Source organism: Prunus persica, chromosome G1 (assembly GCF_000346465.2).
Source record: "Prunus persica cultivar Lovell chromosome G1, Prunus_persica_NCBIv2, whole genome shotgun sequence".
Taxonomy (NCBI): Eukaryota; Viridiplantae; Streptophyta; class Magnoliopsida; order Rosales; family Rosaceae; genus Prunus; species Prunus persica.
Genome location: NC_034009.1, coordinates 1,773,684 through 1,789,701, shown reverse-complemented (window position 1 = coordinate 1,789,701; position 16,018 = coordinate 1,773,684). Strand labels below are relative to the sequence as shown.

The following is a 16,018-nucleotide window of genomic DNA, read 5'->3' as shown; positions in this document are numbered from 1 at the left end:
TGGCGTTTTTCAATAAGAATCCATATTGAACTTGTATTCATGTTGGAAAACCAATTGTGGTCTTCATAAGAGTCCAAATTAAGCTAAAAGTTTATAGTTATAATTGAAGTGGGTTTGGTACTCGTGTGATCTGATCTGACTAGGTATAGGAAGCTTTGAATAAAAGCAGCTTGCATCTCTTTGGTTTTTTCGAGACTTTTCGATATGGGTTGAGCATATAGAATTCTTAAGCAAAAGCTGTTGTGCACATATTTGAGATAAATCATCAAGTGTTCCATGTTTACTTGGTGATTTATCAAACACTTTAATCATTCATATTGCATTCATATGCATGTCGGTGACTCATACGGTTGAGTGCACCAAGACCGTGGTGGCGGTTTTCCTCCTGCGAGCTTGAAGCAATCGTGGCCAGTATTGTGTTCAACATAAGGAGTGTCGAAGATCATCCCGTGACAGAAGTTGAGTTACGAAGAAGTCGGTAAACATTATCTAGAATGAGTCTAGGATAAGTGTGTGAGTACTTCTTGTAATCATCGTTCTATAGTGGATTTGAGTTGGACTGAGGAGTCCCGTGGATTTTCCCCAGATGTGGGGTTTTACCACGTAAAATAATTCTCTGCGTGTTCTTTTATTTTAAGCTTTGCACATCTTAGGATTGATAACTAATATCAATACTGCTTCAAAGGTTGATCGTTATTTATTGCAAAAAATTCGAATTAGCTTGTTTAACTTTCTGCAGGCATATATAGATATCCTACAGGTATTTTCAGACTAGAATTGAAGGAAGCTAAAGAAAGTAGAGAGAAGGCAGAGATAAATCAAAGAAGAAGATGTATATTCTGATTTGCATATTTGTTAAGAATGAATTACAGTATACATTAGCATACTTATAGTATGCTTACTGAAAGCTTAAGTAAGCTACTAACAAACTCTTAACAGTTTCTAACAACTAACATGTGAAGCCTGCTGACTGTACATATAGAGATAGTCATCAGTAACTTGAATGAGATGTATTGCCAAAGAAGTTAAAAAGATCCTCTAATAAGAAAGGCCACTACGACTGTACTATCTGTCACTGTAGAATATTATTCCAAGAAGATAAAATGTATAGAATTTGATCAATATAGAATCTGTATTATGCTCAGGGTATCGGCTGTTATAAAATATCTTCTGCTTTTGCACATTCAAATAACTATAAAAGGAGACCAACCATGAGGCAATGAGTTGATCATCAGAGCAAACACACACCATAACCTAAAAACTTATCAGTGAGACAGACAATGACGTCGAATCAAGATCAAACCAACTTCTGCAACCAAGGCTGTTTAAGGTTTAGGGGTTGGGACGATGAAATCAACCCCAAACCCTATCTTAAAAATAACAACCACAAATTTGTTGGAATTCGGGGTGGGAGCATTGAAATCGAAGCTAAGGGCGATCATCAATTGAGGGGATATTCCAACTCCAACTTCAACAACAGATTTGATGTGGACGAATCGCGCATTGCTACAATCCAAGCTAAGATCTCTGTGGAGGACTTTGACTACTTGAAGGGATTTGCCAACTCCAACAAAAGAATTGATGAGTACGACCCACGCCTCGTTAAAATCAGAGCTAAGATCTCGAAGGAGGACGTTGACTACTTAAAGGGACTTGCCAACAAAAGATTTGGTGTGAACAACACGGGCCACGCTAAAATCAGAACTAACATCTCGGAGGAGGATGTTGCAGGATTTGCCAACTCCAACTCGAACATAAGATTTGGTGCAAACCCTAACAATGCCCGATTTTTCGACTCCGACTCCCACTCCAACATAAGATATGGTGCTAACCCTAACAACGCCGGATTTTTGGACAACAATGTCGGTACTATCTCTATGTGTGTAATCTTGTAATGGCAATCTCTCGTTGCAAGCATGCAATTGAACAAGGCCATAATAATATGTGTGTATGTAGTAAAATATCTTACACTAAAATAAGAGCTAATGCGGTATTTGAGGCTCCTTTCTTATCTATAGCCTATAGGGCATGTTTTTATGTAAATGTTCTTCTAATAAATTAATGGAGCTTGACATTAAATATCAAATTCAACATTTAACCTTTTAGATTTTTAGATTTTTTTTGTTTGTCGATATTTAACTTTTAGATTATGTCATTGGAAATAGATTCTCTCTTGTCATAAGTATTTTATTTGATACAGAATCTTTTTTAAAAAAATAAAGGGAATTGTTGCTTTACAAGAGCTATTTAGGCCTCTGGATCCTATGAATATGGAAATAAATAGAGAGATAATGGGTTCAAATACAAGTACTCATAATTTTAAAAAGAAATTAATTAAACACCATAGAAGAATATAGTGGGTGCCAAATTTTAAGTATCCTGAGGTATTGTTCGTCAGCCCAATCTGAAATTTTTGGGTTCTAGTTGGATAAGGGGCGGGCTGGACCAAGGTTTCAACGGGCCGGTTGGGCCTAGACGGGCCTAACTGGCCGGGGAGGACTACTATGGGCCTAACATGCTAGGCTTTATTTTTATTTTTTATAGAATATTTTTTAATATTTTTTTCTAGTCTTAAAAATAAATAAATAAATCTTATCAAAATGTATGACTTCTATCCCAAATTTAGATTAGAGATTAGTGAAAAAATTAACTTAATTTATAACATATGTAAACAAAATAAGAAATTTATTAGTTTATCCTACATATTACATTATTTTGGTTAAGTATAATATGAGATTCTTTGTGACCCAAGATGCAATGTAAATCAATTATGTTTGTTTTAATATCATAAAAGCGTGGATGTATTTGAAAAGTGGCCAAACATGTTAGTATGTTACGATATCTGAGTTGTGCTTGAGTGAGTATGTAGAAGTAGCAAGGTGTATTTCAATATCTGGCTTTACTGTGCCTTATCGGTTGGTTAATAATTATTTATATTGGATGCAATAATGATTTTGGTTAGGAATTTTTTTTTAAAATGACCTTTCTTAGGAGCAATAATATATTAAGTTCATGCACACTACATAAATGTTAAGACTCAATTGCTCTAAATCACTATCTAAGGTAGGTTGCATAAAGTCACAATGTACATTCCACGTACTTAATAAGAGTACACAATGTAACTTTCCGTTTATAATTTGATATCCGACATCAAATAGTCAATACCAACTAGGACTTAATAATATTATTTTGAAATATTCCAAGATCGAATTTCCCTCGCGATTTCATTAAAAATAAAAAGTTAGTATACATTTGTAGTTGGAAAAATGTAGATAAGGATTTTTTATATTGTTGTTGACTCTCTCTTGCCCACCAGAAGAATCATGACATTTGTTTCTCAATGAACCAAAGGCTTCTTTCCTAATAGTCCGAGGGGGCTTTGCCTGGCCAGTAGGTTTTGATATAGGAGGATTTCATTGAGGGCAAGATTTCTATAGTGATGGCTTATATATGGCCCTTAGGTGATGTCATATCTCTTAATTGTTGGATCAAATTGGTTAGCTTGATTCAACGACCTGATTCAACGATTAAGAGATAAGACCTCACCTAAGGGCCATATATAAGGCCCTCACTATAGAATGACTCTGGATGAAGGCTAGTGGCTGTAGCCTAGACTGAAAGGCCTACATCCAGTTTAGGACGATAAAGATTCTTTTCAACACACTCGTACTTTTCTTTACATCATCTGCTTAAAGACCAAAAACTTACCATTTGGTAAAGAAGGAGATTTTTTTATTTTTTTTATAAGAAATCACTGTAAGTCACATCCATTTGGAGAATCAGCTCAAGAATAACTTTGCATTTCCGCTTTTGCGAAAAGAGGAATGAGAGCTGATAATGTTTAATGAATTTTTTTTAAATCCCCACAATGTCCCTGTTAACTTTAAACAATTTACCTTGATTATCCTTCATCTTCCTTCTCACATATCCGCACGATTCCTCTCCCCACAAGCTCTTTGTGGTATGATATTTCTCACTAGGGTTCTTTAATTTTTATTTTCGAACAATATTCAAATGTGTGCTCTTGATTTGTATGTCAAATTGGGGCCTGAATTTGACTTGCAAGCTTTGGTTGTGGAGACTTCAATATTAATGCTTATAATAAAAAAATTGCAAAGCCCACAGAAAGACGAAACGAAACAAGCCCGGCCCAATTCTACAAACACTGACTCATAGCTCACAAAATCGTTCCACGTATCAAGTCCCTCATCCGCACACTTCACTCACTAAATCCCTCTCTTCTCTCGTCTCTCTCTGAGAAGGTGGATCATTTTTCTAGGGTTTGTGAGCTGAAACTTCAGTTACCGAACAGTGAGAGTGGCCTTTGATTGATTAGGGAACATGTCTTCTCTGGGAACTTCAAAGGGAATTCTAGAGATCGCAAAGTTTGGGCTCTACGTCTCCGTCCCCATCGTTCTTATGTACACCTTCGCCAACAACACTACGAATCTCCAGAGATTCATGGGAAACGTAATCTCTCTCTCTCTCTCTCTCTCTCTCTCTCTCTCTCTGTTACTGGTTTTGTATTAGTATTAGCTTTTTTATGTATAACGGAGCAAGCTGTGAATTCAAATTGTTCGAAGTTGAGGTAAGAGTAGATCTGATATTGCAGTATCATTATGGAAAAAATCTGTTTCATATTGAAAATTTTGCTTGAATTCTGATGTGGGTTTTATTAATCTAGCATGTTGCAGTGATTCAATTGAACCCTTTGAAGTTGAGGTGATATTGTGGGTAGAATCTGTTAGAGGGTTTATTGTTTTTGAAATTTATGGTGTGGTTTAATTTAGCCGAGAGGCAATGGATGTGATATTCTAGTTCATGGCATAAAGGGGCTTGCTTTGCTTATATAGATTTTGATATGATCTGAGCTATTAGGTTTTGGTCTGCAGCATTCTTATGTTGTGTATCCACCTGAAGCGCCGAGACCTCCGTCACCAGAGGAAATGAGAGAGATGGCGCGAGAACTAGCTAGGAAGAACAATGCCCGTTGATGCTTTGTTTGGGGTTCTTTTCTTTTGTAACTTGTAAGTGACTGCTATAGACAAAAAAATGTTGGGTTTTGCACTTAGATTTCAGTCGAAATAATGGTGAGGCCAAGTGGGTTTTATTTCAAGTTCAAGTGTGGCCTTGTAATGTTCCACAATCCTACTTAAAATTTCAAATCCACTTTGCCCATTTCATGCTGTGTGTGGAGGACGAAGGAGCTTTTGTGACTCAGGATGTAAATTATATGTTGTGATAAACCATGGATGGATTTGAAAGTGACCAAACATCTACAATATTCCTCATGTACTTTTGAACTTTCATTTTCGTGTTCTTTGTGGAGCTGTAATCTACTTGTGAGTTCTTTTGGTTTGCTTTTCTGGGTTGTGCCTGAGTGAAGCTGGAAGGTTGAAAATCTGGATTTACTGTTAAATTTCATGCCTTAGCTGTTCATTAAAAACTATTGATATTGGGTAGACGTGGGCATAGCCAAGTTTTCTGTGCACCCGAGTTTGAATCCCACCTAGTTTAGATTAGATTAAAATAGAATATGGTTTGTATTAAAGAAAAACTGTTCGTTAAAAAAAAAAAAGTTTATATTGGAGGCAGTGATGATTTTGGTTAGGATTATTTTTAAGATTACAGAATGTGTAAATTGGGTGTGTTGAAAAGAAAATCTTTATTGCCCTAAATTGGATGTAGGCCTTCAGACCAAAAATAAAAAAGCTTTTTTTTTTTTTTTTTAATAATTACAAATGGTTCCTGCGGTTTGCGAATTTATTATATTTCATCTTTAACGTTTTTTTATGACACTAATAGTCTTTAAGGTTCGCCTTCACACATCAAGATGGTTCTTGTCATTAGTTTCCGTCAAATTTTCTGTTAAGTTGATGACGTGGAACATGTGTGAAGTCTACGCATCCAATGGTATAGCGTCATGTAGTTTTAAATATAATGTAATATATATTTTTAATATTTTTAAAACTTAAAAATTTATAATAAAAAATTATAAATTAAAAGCAACTTAATCTTTTTATCTATATATACTAGTCTCTCTGCACGCTCTTCTGCGCCTGCGAGAGGTTTTTTTTTAAAAAAATTTTATTTTATTTTAGAATTAAAAAAGATAATGGATAGTTGTGTTTCATAAAAATAGGATCCATTATCTGAATTTTCTTTTAATTTTAATTTTTTTAATATGAAAAATTATGAATTTACCATATTATCCTCATTTAATTAATAATTTTAATTCTTAATGTTTGCATTAACCAAGGGCATTTTCTGGTATTTTGAATGTTTCATCATTCTCTGCCTTTTGCTTTATATATATAGATAAAGCAAAAGGTAGGAAATAGTGAAACATTCAAAATGCCAGAAAATGTCATTTGTTAATGCAAACATTAAAAGAATTGAAATTATTAATTAAATGAAGATAATATGGTAAATTCACAATTTTTCATATTAAATAAATTAAAATTAAAAGAAAAATCAGATAATAGATATTATTTTTATGGAATACAACCACCCATTATTTTTTTAATTCTAAAATATATTTAAAAATTTTAAAAAAATATATATCTCAAGCACGAAAGCTCATGCAAAAAGGCTAGTATATTTTTATATATCTTTCTCTCTCTCCTTCTCCATGTTTTCTCTTTCCATCCCCCCCTCACAGACCCACTCCTCTTTGTCTCTCTCTCTCTCTCTCTCTATTTGAACAAAGCATGAAAGATATTTAAAAATATATAAAACAATTTAAGTTGCTTTAAAATATTTTTTTCATGACTTTTAAGTTTTAAAATATTAAAATAATATTATATTATATTTAAAACTATGTGGCTCTAGGCTCCACACATGTGCCATGTCAATAATTTAACAGAAAATATGACGGAAGCTAACAGCATGGATCATTTTGATGTATGCAGGATAACCTTAAGGACCATTAGTATCTCAAAAAAATGTTAAAGACGAAAAGTGATAATTTCGTAAAACTCAAATACCATTTGTAATAAAAAGCCAATAAAAAATGAAAAATGAATGTAGGCCTTTCAATATGGGCTGCAGGCACGAGCCCTCAGCCAACTCCTCCTATATCAAAACCTACTGGCCCTCATACTACTAGGAAAGATTACCTTGGTTCATTGATAGACAAATGTCGTGATTCTACTGGTGGAAGAGAGTCAACAATGATATAAAATTTCTTAATCTACATTTTTCTAGCTACAAATGTATACTGACGACTTTAAATTTTAATGAAATGGCGAGAAAAATTCTTGGTATATGTCGAAATAATATTGTTGAGAACAAAAATAAGAGTGAGTTGGTGTTTATATCAACAATTTGATGTCGGATATCAAATTGTAAACGCAAAGTTACATTGTAATACTCTTTTCTTAAGTACGTGGAATTTTCCTTGCTCTTTTCTTAAGTACGTGGTATTACGTCCAAATGAACAGTGGTCACTAGTCAAAAACACAAATTTCCACACCGCGTCTGAATTAATTACTTTGAAATTGATGATAATATTATCGAGGCACAGAATGAATCTTTATTGACTTACTCAAGTCTTCTTCCTGTCCTCCCCCTGGTGGTCGTCCGGCCGCATTGACTGGGGCAAAAGCTTTGATCATTTACGAGCACTTTGCTCCATCAAGATATAAACCAAAGAGGGCATGTAGCTCATAAAAGTGTAATGACGAACTCTTTTGGCAGGTACCTAAATTCCTTACTTGTTCCGAGTTGTTCATGTTTTTACATTTCTGGCTTACTTTTCTTGCTTCTTTCTATTTTTGTCTGCCAAAAAACCCTGTGAGAGAAACATAAGCCAAAAGAGTACTTTCCACTTTTACAATCTATGTGGTTTTTGTTTCTTCGTTGATGGAAAGCTAGCCTGAGCTGACCCACAGATGCATTTTCTGGCTTAGCCGATTTCCCACTTTTTCCCTCTGTTGCAGGGGTCTGAGCAAGGAATTATTTATCTCTGATTTTCTTATACCTTTTATCAGTGATTTAACCAGGCATTTTGGTTTTCTCACTATGATTAATTTTAACTTTAAATTTATAAATCATTTAACTTCTGGGTTTTGTTTGTTCATGCTTTCGTAGTTGTTTGAGAACAGATTTTGCTTTTAGTTTCCTTCGATTTAACAAAGCTTAAAATGGAAAGATTGCTTGTGCATTGTAGTTTGGATTGTGGTTTAAATTTCTGTCCTTCACCAATTAGTATGCTGATTGGTGTGTGTGTGTGAGTGTGTGTGTGTGTGTGTGTGTGTGTGTGTGTGTGTGTGTGTGTATTTTCCCAAAAGAGATTAAAGATTTGGTAACTCTTCCCTCCCGAAATTTGTAGCAATATAGAGGATATACATGAACATTTGTATGTCTTTATTTATGAACGAGATTATTATCTATAATTTGCTCTAAATTTGTACAATTTCATCTTCTTCGCTTTGTTAAATTAATCTCTTTCTTCTCTTCTCCATCCCCTTTTACTGGATAAAGCTGATTCTTCGTTTTTCTGTCTTTATAGCTAGATGTTCGATGGTCAGAAGGAGCAATAAAAATAGGAAAGTACTTCAACCAGGGAATACGCTTAACTGATCTAGTCTTCATTTTACGGGCAGTAGATGAAATCCTTCTTCTGTTCTAATAAAGGATTTGGCAGAGAATATTAGAATGGCATTGGAGCTTATACCTATTGGGACCATCTTGGCCGTGCTAACAAACCAGGTCATTAAAACAGCGCATGCTGCTAAAGATGTTTTCGAAAAAGAGAGTTTCAAGGTCCTGTCAAAGCACTTGTTTGACATTGAACTGGTCTTAAAAGAATTGCAGCATCAAGAACTGAATGATTCTCAAGCTGCTAGGCTTGCTTTGGAGTCCCTTGAAACAGATGTTAAAAGGGCTAACAGTCTGGTTGAGAAGTACAAAAATCGAGCTCGTTTCTACTTGCTTGTCAAGTGCCGACACATAGTCAAGGAGGTACAAGACGTTACCAGGGATATTGGTAGGTCATTGGCTGCTCTATCCCTGGCAAATACTGAAGTTTTATCGGGGATATCTGATAAGGTGAATAGGTTACAGAATGAGATGCAAAGAGTGGAATTTGAGGCTTCCCAGTCTCAGCTCCAAGTTTTTGACAAGCTAAACCAGGGTCTTAAAGATCAGACCCTTGACCAGGGTTTTGCAAATGACATGCTTGCAGAAATAGCTATGGCAGTTGGAGTGCCTTTAGAACCCTCAGAGATAAGCAAAGAGCTGGCAGATTTCAGAAAGGAGAAAGAAGAAGCTGCCAGCAGGAAGGAAAGAGCTGAAGTTTTCTTCTTAGAGCAGATTATTGAGCTGCTCTCTCGAGCTGATGCTGCAAGGGATTATGAAGAAGTCAAGAAGCAATACAAGCAGCGTGTTCAGGCCATAGAGAGATATGACACTAGTGAAGAGTATATTCAACCGCTTAAGCCTTTTATTTGCTGTATAAAAGGAACTGTCATGGTTGAACCAGTCAGCCTTTGCACTGGTACTACATGTGAGAGAGCCGCCATCATAGCTTGGTTTGACAGTGAAAAGAGAACTGACCCAGAAACACATGAGGTTCTTGAAGATACTAAATGGAGAAGTAACCTTCCATTGAGGCAATCAATAGAAGAGTGGCGAGAACTTAATTACTGCCTCAAGATAAGATCTTCCAAGGCAAAGTTGTTATCAGGTGTTGAGACGTCCATGTTAGATGCCTTAAGCCAAATGCAAGATCTTATGCGAGAGAATTCTATTAACAAGGACTGGATTATGATTGAAGGGCTTACTGATATTATAATCTCTATCCTTGGAAACTCTCACAACAGAGATGTGAAGAGGAAGATTTTGATCACCTTAAAGGATATTGTAGAAGGGCATGCAAGAAACAAGGTAAGCATCTTCGGTACTCTTTGTATACATGGAAGAAAAAAAAACCGAACTAAGAAAGATCCCCTTTCTTTGATTCTTTTAATTTTACTCCCACTGTTTGAATTTGTTGAGTTTACAATCTATTATTGCATAGTTTTACGATGCTATGAATTGTTTTACGGTTGTTGTAGAATTTCATGTTTCTAATCCTTCTCAAAACGAATGCAACCCTTAAAAAAAATTACTTGATGATTCAATTTTCTTGTTGACCTTACTAAAAAATAAAAAGTTTCAATGTTCTTGTTTATGTCCTGAAAATATACGAAACGTTTTGGAGTATTCTAAATCTCTTTTGAAAAAAATCTTTTAGGAAAAAGTGGTTGAATCCCAGGGGTGGGATCACATTGTTCCCTGCTTAGGCCGTGACTCAAGCATCTCAAAGGCTGCAATTGAATTGCTATATGAATTGTTGCAAGACAGATCTGGTTGGAATTTGTCTGTCTGCAGGAAACTCTCTCAACAGTGCAGTACAATTCTTTTCCTCGTTTATACCCTTTTAAAGGGTACTGTCAGGGAGTCAGCTGAGATTGCAGAGAAAATCTTGATGAAACTTTTTGACATAGATGAGGAAAACATTTCTTGTGCAGCTAAGTCTGGCTGGTATAAGCCACTTATTGATCGCATAGTTCATGGTAAGATGATTCATTTACTAGGACTATAAAATTTCTTTATATTCAATTCCTTCAGTCACATAAAAGAATGAAAAGAGGGATGTAATCAGTAGATCTCAAATTCCTTTTACTACATTGTTCTTACCAGAAACAATAACTGAATTTGAGGGGAAAAAAGATATTGAGGAAATCTACTAGTCAGTGTGCTTATTTACAAGCCTATTAGGACACCGTGGATTCACTTCGTTCCATGATAGTCAGATATACTAGTAGCTTTTCCTTTATGTGTGAGTGTATGGCCAGATGTTTTAACAATTAGTCTCATTCTCTAGTGTTTAAATGAGATATGTCATGTCCTCTGCATGAAATAAAGCTGTAATTCTGAATTGCCTATAATCCTTTTAACGAAGATTAGTTGATACTATTTGTCATTCTAAATGTTTTCAGGGCCTGAAACTTCAAGGTTATCAATGGTGAGAACACTTGTTAACATGGAATTGGTCGACTCAAATTTGAAGCTCCTCGGTGAGGAAGGGGTTATACCTCCTTTGCTTGAAATGGCATCTGGCAATATTGAAGCAAAACAGTTGTCCTTATCTGCCTTAGCTGAATTGTCAAGTTGCAATACCAACAAAGAGCTGGTTGCAGCTTCTGGTGGGGTTCATCTTGTTCTAAAACTAGCGTTCTCTCCCCATGTTCGCTCAATCATTGTTGTTAAATGTTATGAAATCCTGGAAAAATTCGCTTCTGATGCTGATGGGGTTAAATTCTTTGTTGATGAAAATGGGAGCCAACTCGAGTTAGAGCCAATTTTCACCAATTTGATTTCGTTACAGCAGAATCCCAAATTGGCCTACAATGTCCGGAGGCCTTCCTTGCGCACACTACTTGGAATCTGCAAGTTTGATGCAGGGTTGGTTAAAAAGGCGGTTGTCACTGGCGATGCCATATCACTGGTTCTTCCTCTTCTTGATGACTCCGACTCTGAGATTCGAGAGATTGCAATAAGTTTGCTTTTCCTCTTCTCCCAGCACGAGCCTGAGGGGGTTGTTGAGTACCTTCTCAAGCCAAGAAGGCTGGAGGTTTTGGTGGGGTTTCTTGAGAATGATGACAAGGATGATGTACAGATGGCTGCTGCTGGCATATTGGCTAATCTGCCGAAATCAGAAAAATCACTAACTACGAAGTTAATTGAATTGGATGGACATACTGCAATCATAAACATTTTAAGAACAGGGACCATGAAAGCAAAAGAAAATGCTCTAAGTGCTCTTTTTAGGTTCACAGATCCCACAAACCTGGAGTCGCAGCGTATACTGGTTGAAGGAGGAGCATACCCTTTGCTTGTAAACTTTCTTAGGTCCAGCTCAGTGACCGCAAAGGCAAGAGCTGCAGCTCTGATTGGGAATCTTTCCACAAGCAGTCAAAAGCTCACTGTTGTGTCCAAACCATCCGGCTGCTGGTGTTTCAAGCCATCGGGTGCTCCTGTTTGCCAAGCACATGGTGGCACCTGCAGTGTCACTTCCACATTTTGTGTATTGGAAGCAAAAGCTTTGCCTGACCTGGTAAGGCTCTTATCCGGGGAGGTTTACGAAACTGCCATCGAAGCAATTCAAACTCTCTCCACATTGGTTCTTGAAGCCTCTCCTCAAAGAGGAGCCAATGTCTTGCATGAGGCTGATGCCATAAAGCCTACATTGGAGATCTTGACTTGGGGAACAGATTCTCTCAAGGAAGAGGCATTGAGTCTACTTGAAAAGGTTTTCTTGTCAAAGGAGATGGTTGAATTTTATGGATCAACTGCCAGATTAAGTCTTGCTGGTCTAACTGGCAGTAATTTTCATGAGGATGGTCGTCATAGGAGGAAGGCTGCCAGGGTCTTGTCACTCCTTGAACGTTATTCAAGATCATCTACATCTATTATCCCTGGGCTGTATGGCTAAAAGTTCTGCTTATCAGATCAGGAAGAAAGAAAAAAAACACTTAAAACTTTGCTTGAGAATTGTGATTACAGTGATCAAGTTGGGAAATTTAGTACATCAATCTCAGTTCATATAGGGTTTAGTATACATGATTTGGAACTTTCAGTATACATTGGTCAAGATGGGTGGGCAAAAGATTTTAATGTACAGTTATGTTTTCATTTCAGGCACAATGCTTATAAAATCATCATTTAGAGCACCATGCCATTACACTCGAATTTGTCAATTGGCATGCTAATCAAAATTCTCATATAAACACATAAACATAACATGTGCATATGGGACATGTTTTAAAGCTCAACCAAATAGCACCAATATTTGAGTTAGAACTCATGGGCTAGTTTCTTGGAGTTTTGAGTTCATATGAGAATTTGACGACGATTTTTTAACATTTGTTTTACACACAAAAGAAAAGCTTCAAACTAATCAAGTACACCTATTTTTGTACAATATAATTATAGTAGTGATGAAATAATAATACTAATAATGACGACTACAAGACTCTTCGCGTTTTTCAAATAATTTAATTATGAATAGAAAATAGTACTTAATGTTAATTTTGAATTTGATGGCTTACTAAAAAAGTTTAACTCCACCCAAAATGTCAAATATCATAATAGTTTTATTATATTATGATAAAATATAATATAATAAAATAGGAAGAGATTCATGGTTCCAATTTTGTCCTTACATCTTCATTCTTAGCATTGTGCAGATTATTGTTTATGCGGCATTGTATTTAAAACTTGAAAGAAATAAAGAATTATTAGAGGAGATATATGCAGCAAGGATAGTATATAGGAAGAGATTCATGCATCCAATTCTTACTAAAATCAAACAGAGATTTGAGAGATCACATCTTTATGAAACCTCTACATGTGAGGATAAAATTGAATTGCCCTGATCCAATTCTTACTGCAAGCTTGAGGTCAATGTATCGCTTAACTCGTAATATTCAGAGTTGCTAATATTTAAAGAGTATAGCCGTGCAACTATACTTTCTAAATATTCAAATATATTTAAAGAGTATAGCCGTGCGGTTATACTTTTAAAATATTTAAATATTTATTGAAGGATAGGAAATGACAATTTCAGGCCTGCGATTGAGGCCAACTAGTTATCGTGGACAGACCGTGTTGCAAAATCCCCAAATTTATTCAACCAAATACAAAATTCCTAACCCTAACTCTTCAAAACATCGTCGCATGCCATAGTCGCCATGGCACCTCTGTCAAATGAGTAACAAGAGGAGAAATGCACTACCATGCTCCCTATTTATCCAAAAGCAGGTAAATACTAGCTTCTAAACTAGAAAATTTGTGCCTTTTATATTTAACTGGTTTAAAAGATCCCTTTTTTTTTTTTTTTATAAATATTTTCCAAATATACAAGTTCGTCTTGATTTGGTTTCATTCTTCTTGTTGTTGTTATTTTGGCTATACTTTCTGTGATATAAATTCAATAATTTATTGGAATTATGAAATTAAAGAAAGATTAGCTAGTAACACTCCTCACAGCAATGGCAGAACCATGAAATTAAAGAAAGAAAATTAAATTAAAAATGTTTGAATTGATGAAACCAAGAAGTGAGTTTCAGATGACCTCTAGGGTCTACTAGTTTGAAGATTGGTATCTCTATTATTTTTATATTGCTCTTACATGTATTTAATTTATCATCTATATATACAGTTGCATGTATTTAATTCGAAGATTAGTGGTGTGAGTTCTTTCACTTTAGGTTGTCTTCCCTCAATTAGGGTTAGAGACTTCCTTAGTTTTGGCTCCTTGAAAGTTCCCTATTTAAAAGGCTGTCACCTTTATCATTTTTGTTCATACTAGAGGAAAACATTTCCATTAGAGCATCTTCAATTGATGTGTCAAAAGTGCCACATAAATATTAATGGCTAGAAATAACATCTCACATCACTCCAACTGATATGTCAAAGCTGATGTGGAATGAAGGCTGGAGGTCTAGATGTTATTTTTGACAATCCAAAAGCAATAAGTCAAATAAATATTTTATTATTAATATTAATATTATCTTTTTAATTAAAAATAAATCAACACTAAAATATAATAATTTAATAATTTAATTTGACATATCATGTGGAGTGTAAAGCTGTGTAAGATATCAAATTGCCACATCATCCATCAAATTTAAATTTGATGTTTGGTATTTGACATCTTCCTTAGAGATGCTCTAATGGAGTTTCAAAATGTTTGACATACATTCACATGTTGCATTTGACATGCGGCCATTTTGGGTGGAGTTTTTTTTTTTTTACAAGTGTCAAATTGCCACATAAATCATCACATTCAAATTTAACATTGTGCATTTGACATGTCTCTTGAAGATGCTCTAAGGGAAATGTTAAATACCAAATATTAAATTTAAATTTGATGGATAATGTGGCAATATGAAATCCTGCACAGTTTTACACCCCACCCGATATGTCAAATTAAAATATTATTTTATTACATTAGTGTTGATTTATTTATTACTTCTTAATTGAATATAATTTTTATATTTTTACTTAAATAAATAAATAAAATACTAAATGAGAATCAATTAATTAAAAATAGAAAGAAATATAATTCACAATTCACCACATCAAAGATTTTTCATTCTAAGTTGAGAATAATAGTCTTAATAAAACAAAAATTAACTTAGAAAGAAAAAGGTTGTGTGTTTATCAAAAAGATATTGTAATGGTCAAATCATTCAATACTATCCTACTGTGAAGTGACGGAAAAATAATAATAATAAATACATGAAAGCCGATATTAGAGATGAGTCATCGTTAATTTAATAAGAACAATGACTTCAAGACTTTTACACAATATCTTTTCTCAAATTTATTGTTATAACAAGTACCTCTATACACCTTTGGCTTGAGGAGGGTCCTATGGCTCAATGTGTTTTTTCAAGTTGATGTTAATATTTTGGAGTTGTCATGAATTTTGTTTGTAGTCTTTATGAAACGTGCGACACTATTTTTTCTTCTTAGGTTTTGTCTCTATGAGTTCTATAACATTTCACAATTTTAATGAAAATTTACTAATTTCTCTTAAAAAAAATAAAAAAAAACAAGTACCTCTATAAATGCAACGCCACAGCAAAGAGATTTATTAGTTAACACCAACAACACATTTATCTGTTCTTTAAACAACAGTATCTGTTTGATAATCAAAATGACTTTTGATATCTACCCTTAATTTCTTAGTCAACATTAAGCAAATTTCTTCCCAAGGTCTTAACTTCATAATCTTTTCAAATCTTTTGCAAATGTATTTAGTCAGTGCTAATTAAGAAAATTTCATACTAACATTTATATCATTTTCGGCGATCTACAAACATATATCTAAGAGTAATTTTTCGATATGATCATCAAACTCAAGAATTTCTTGGCAGCTAGACTCTACGCCAGCACTCTTCTTACAAAACAATACTGTTTCTACATTAAACAATCCTTAATTTGTACCCTTTGATGACCTATA

General features: G+C 34.7%; 2 protein-coding genes across 2 annotated transcripts; both read left to right on the top strand.

Moving 5' to 3' along the window:
* On the top strand, positions 4,200-5,362 carry LOC18791782. The gene is made up of 2 exons (XM_007223890.2): positions 4,200-4,470; positions 4,893-5,362. Exons 1-2 carry the CDS (start codon positions 4,342-4,344, stop codon positions 4,992-4,994), a joined length of 231 nt encoding a protein of 76 aa, XP_007223952.1. The 5' UTR covers positions 4,200-4,341; the 3' UTR covers positions 4,995-5,362.
* Positions 7,529-12,730, top strand: LOC18789291 (U-box domain-containing protein 44). Its single transcript, XM_007225327.2, has 4 exons — positions 7,529-7,698; positions 8,513-9,888; positions 10,238-10,559; positions 10,986-12,730. Exons 2-4 carry the CDS (start codon positions 8,659-8,661, stop codon positions 12,479-12,481), a joined length of 3,048 nt encoding a protein of 1,015 aa, XP_007225389.1. The 5' UTR covers positions 7,529-7,698; positions 8,513-8,658; the 3' UTR covers positions 12,482-12,730.

Excerpts from the sequence above, each read along its gene's own strand:
- LOC18791782 (XM_007223890.2), top strand. The coding sequence starts at position 4,342 with ATGTCTTCTCTGGGAACTTCAAAGGGAATTCTAGAGATCGCAAAGTTT. Across the intron at positions 4,471-4,892 it reads TCCAGAGATTCATGGGAAAC|CATTCTTATGTTGTGTATCC; the intron begins GTAATCTCTCTC and ends TTTGGTCTGCAG.
- LOC18789291 (XM_007225327.2), top strand. The coding sequence starts at position 8,659 with ATGGCATTGGAGCTTATACCTATTGGGACCATCTTGGCCGTGCTAACA. Across the intron at positions 9,889-10,237 it reads AAGGGCATGCAAGAAACAAG|GAAAAAGTGGTTGAATCCCA; the intron begins GTAAGCATCTTC and ends AAAATCTTTTAG. Across the intron at positions 10,560-10,985 it reads TATTGATCGCATAGTTCATG|GGCCTGAAACTTCAAGGTTA; the intron begins GTAAGATGATTC and ends AAATGTTTTCAG.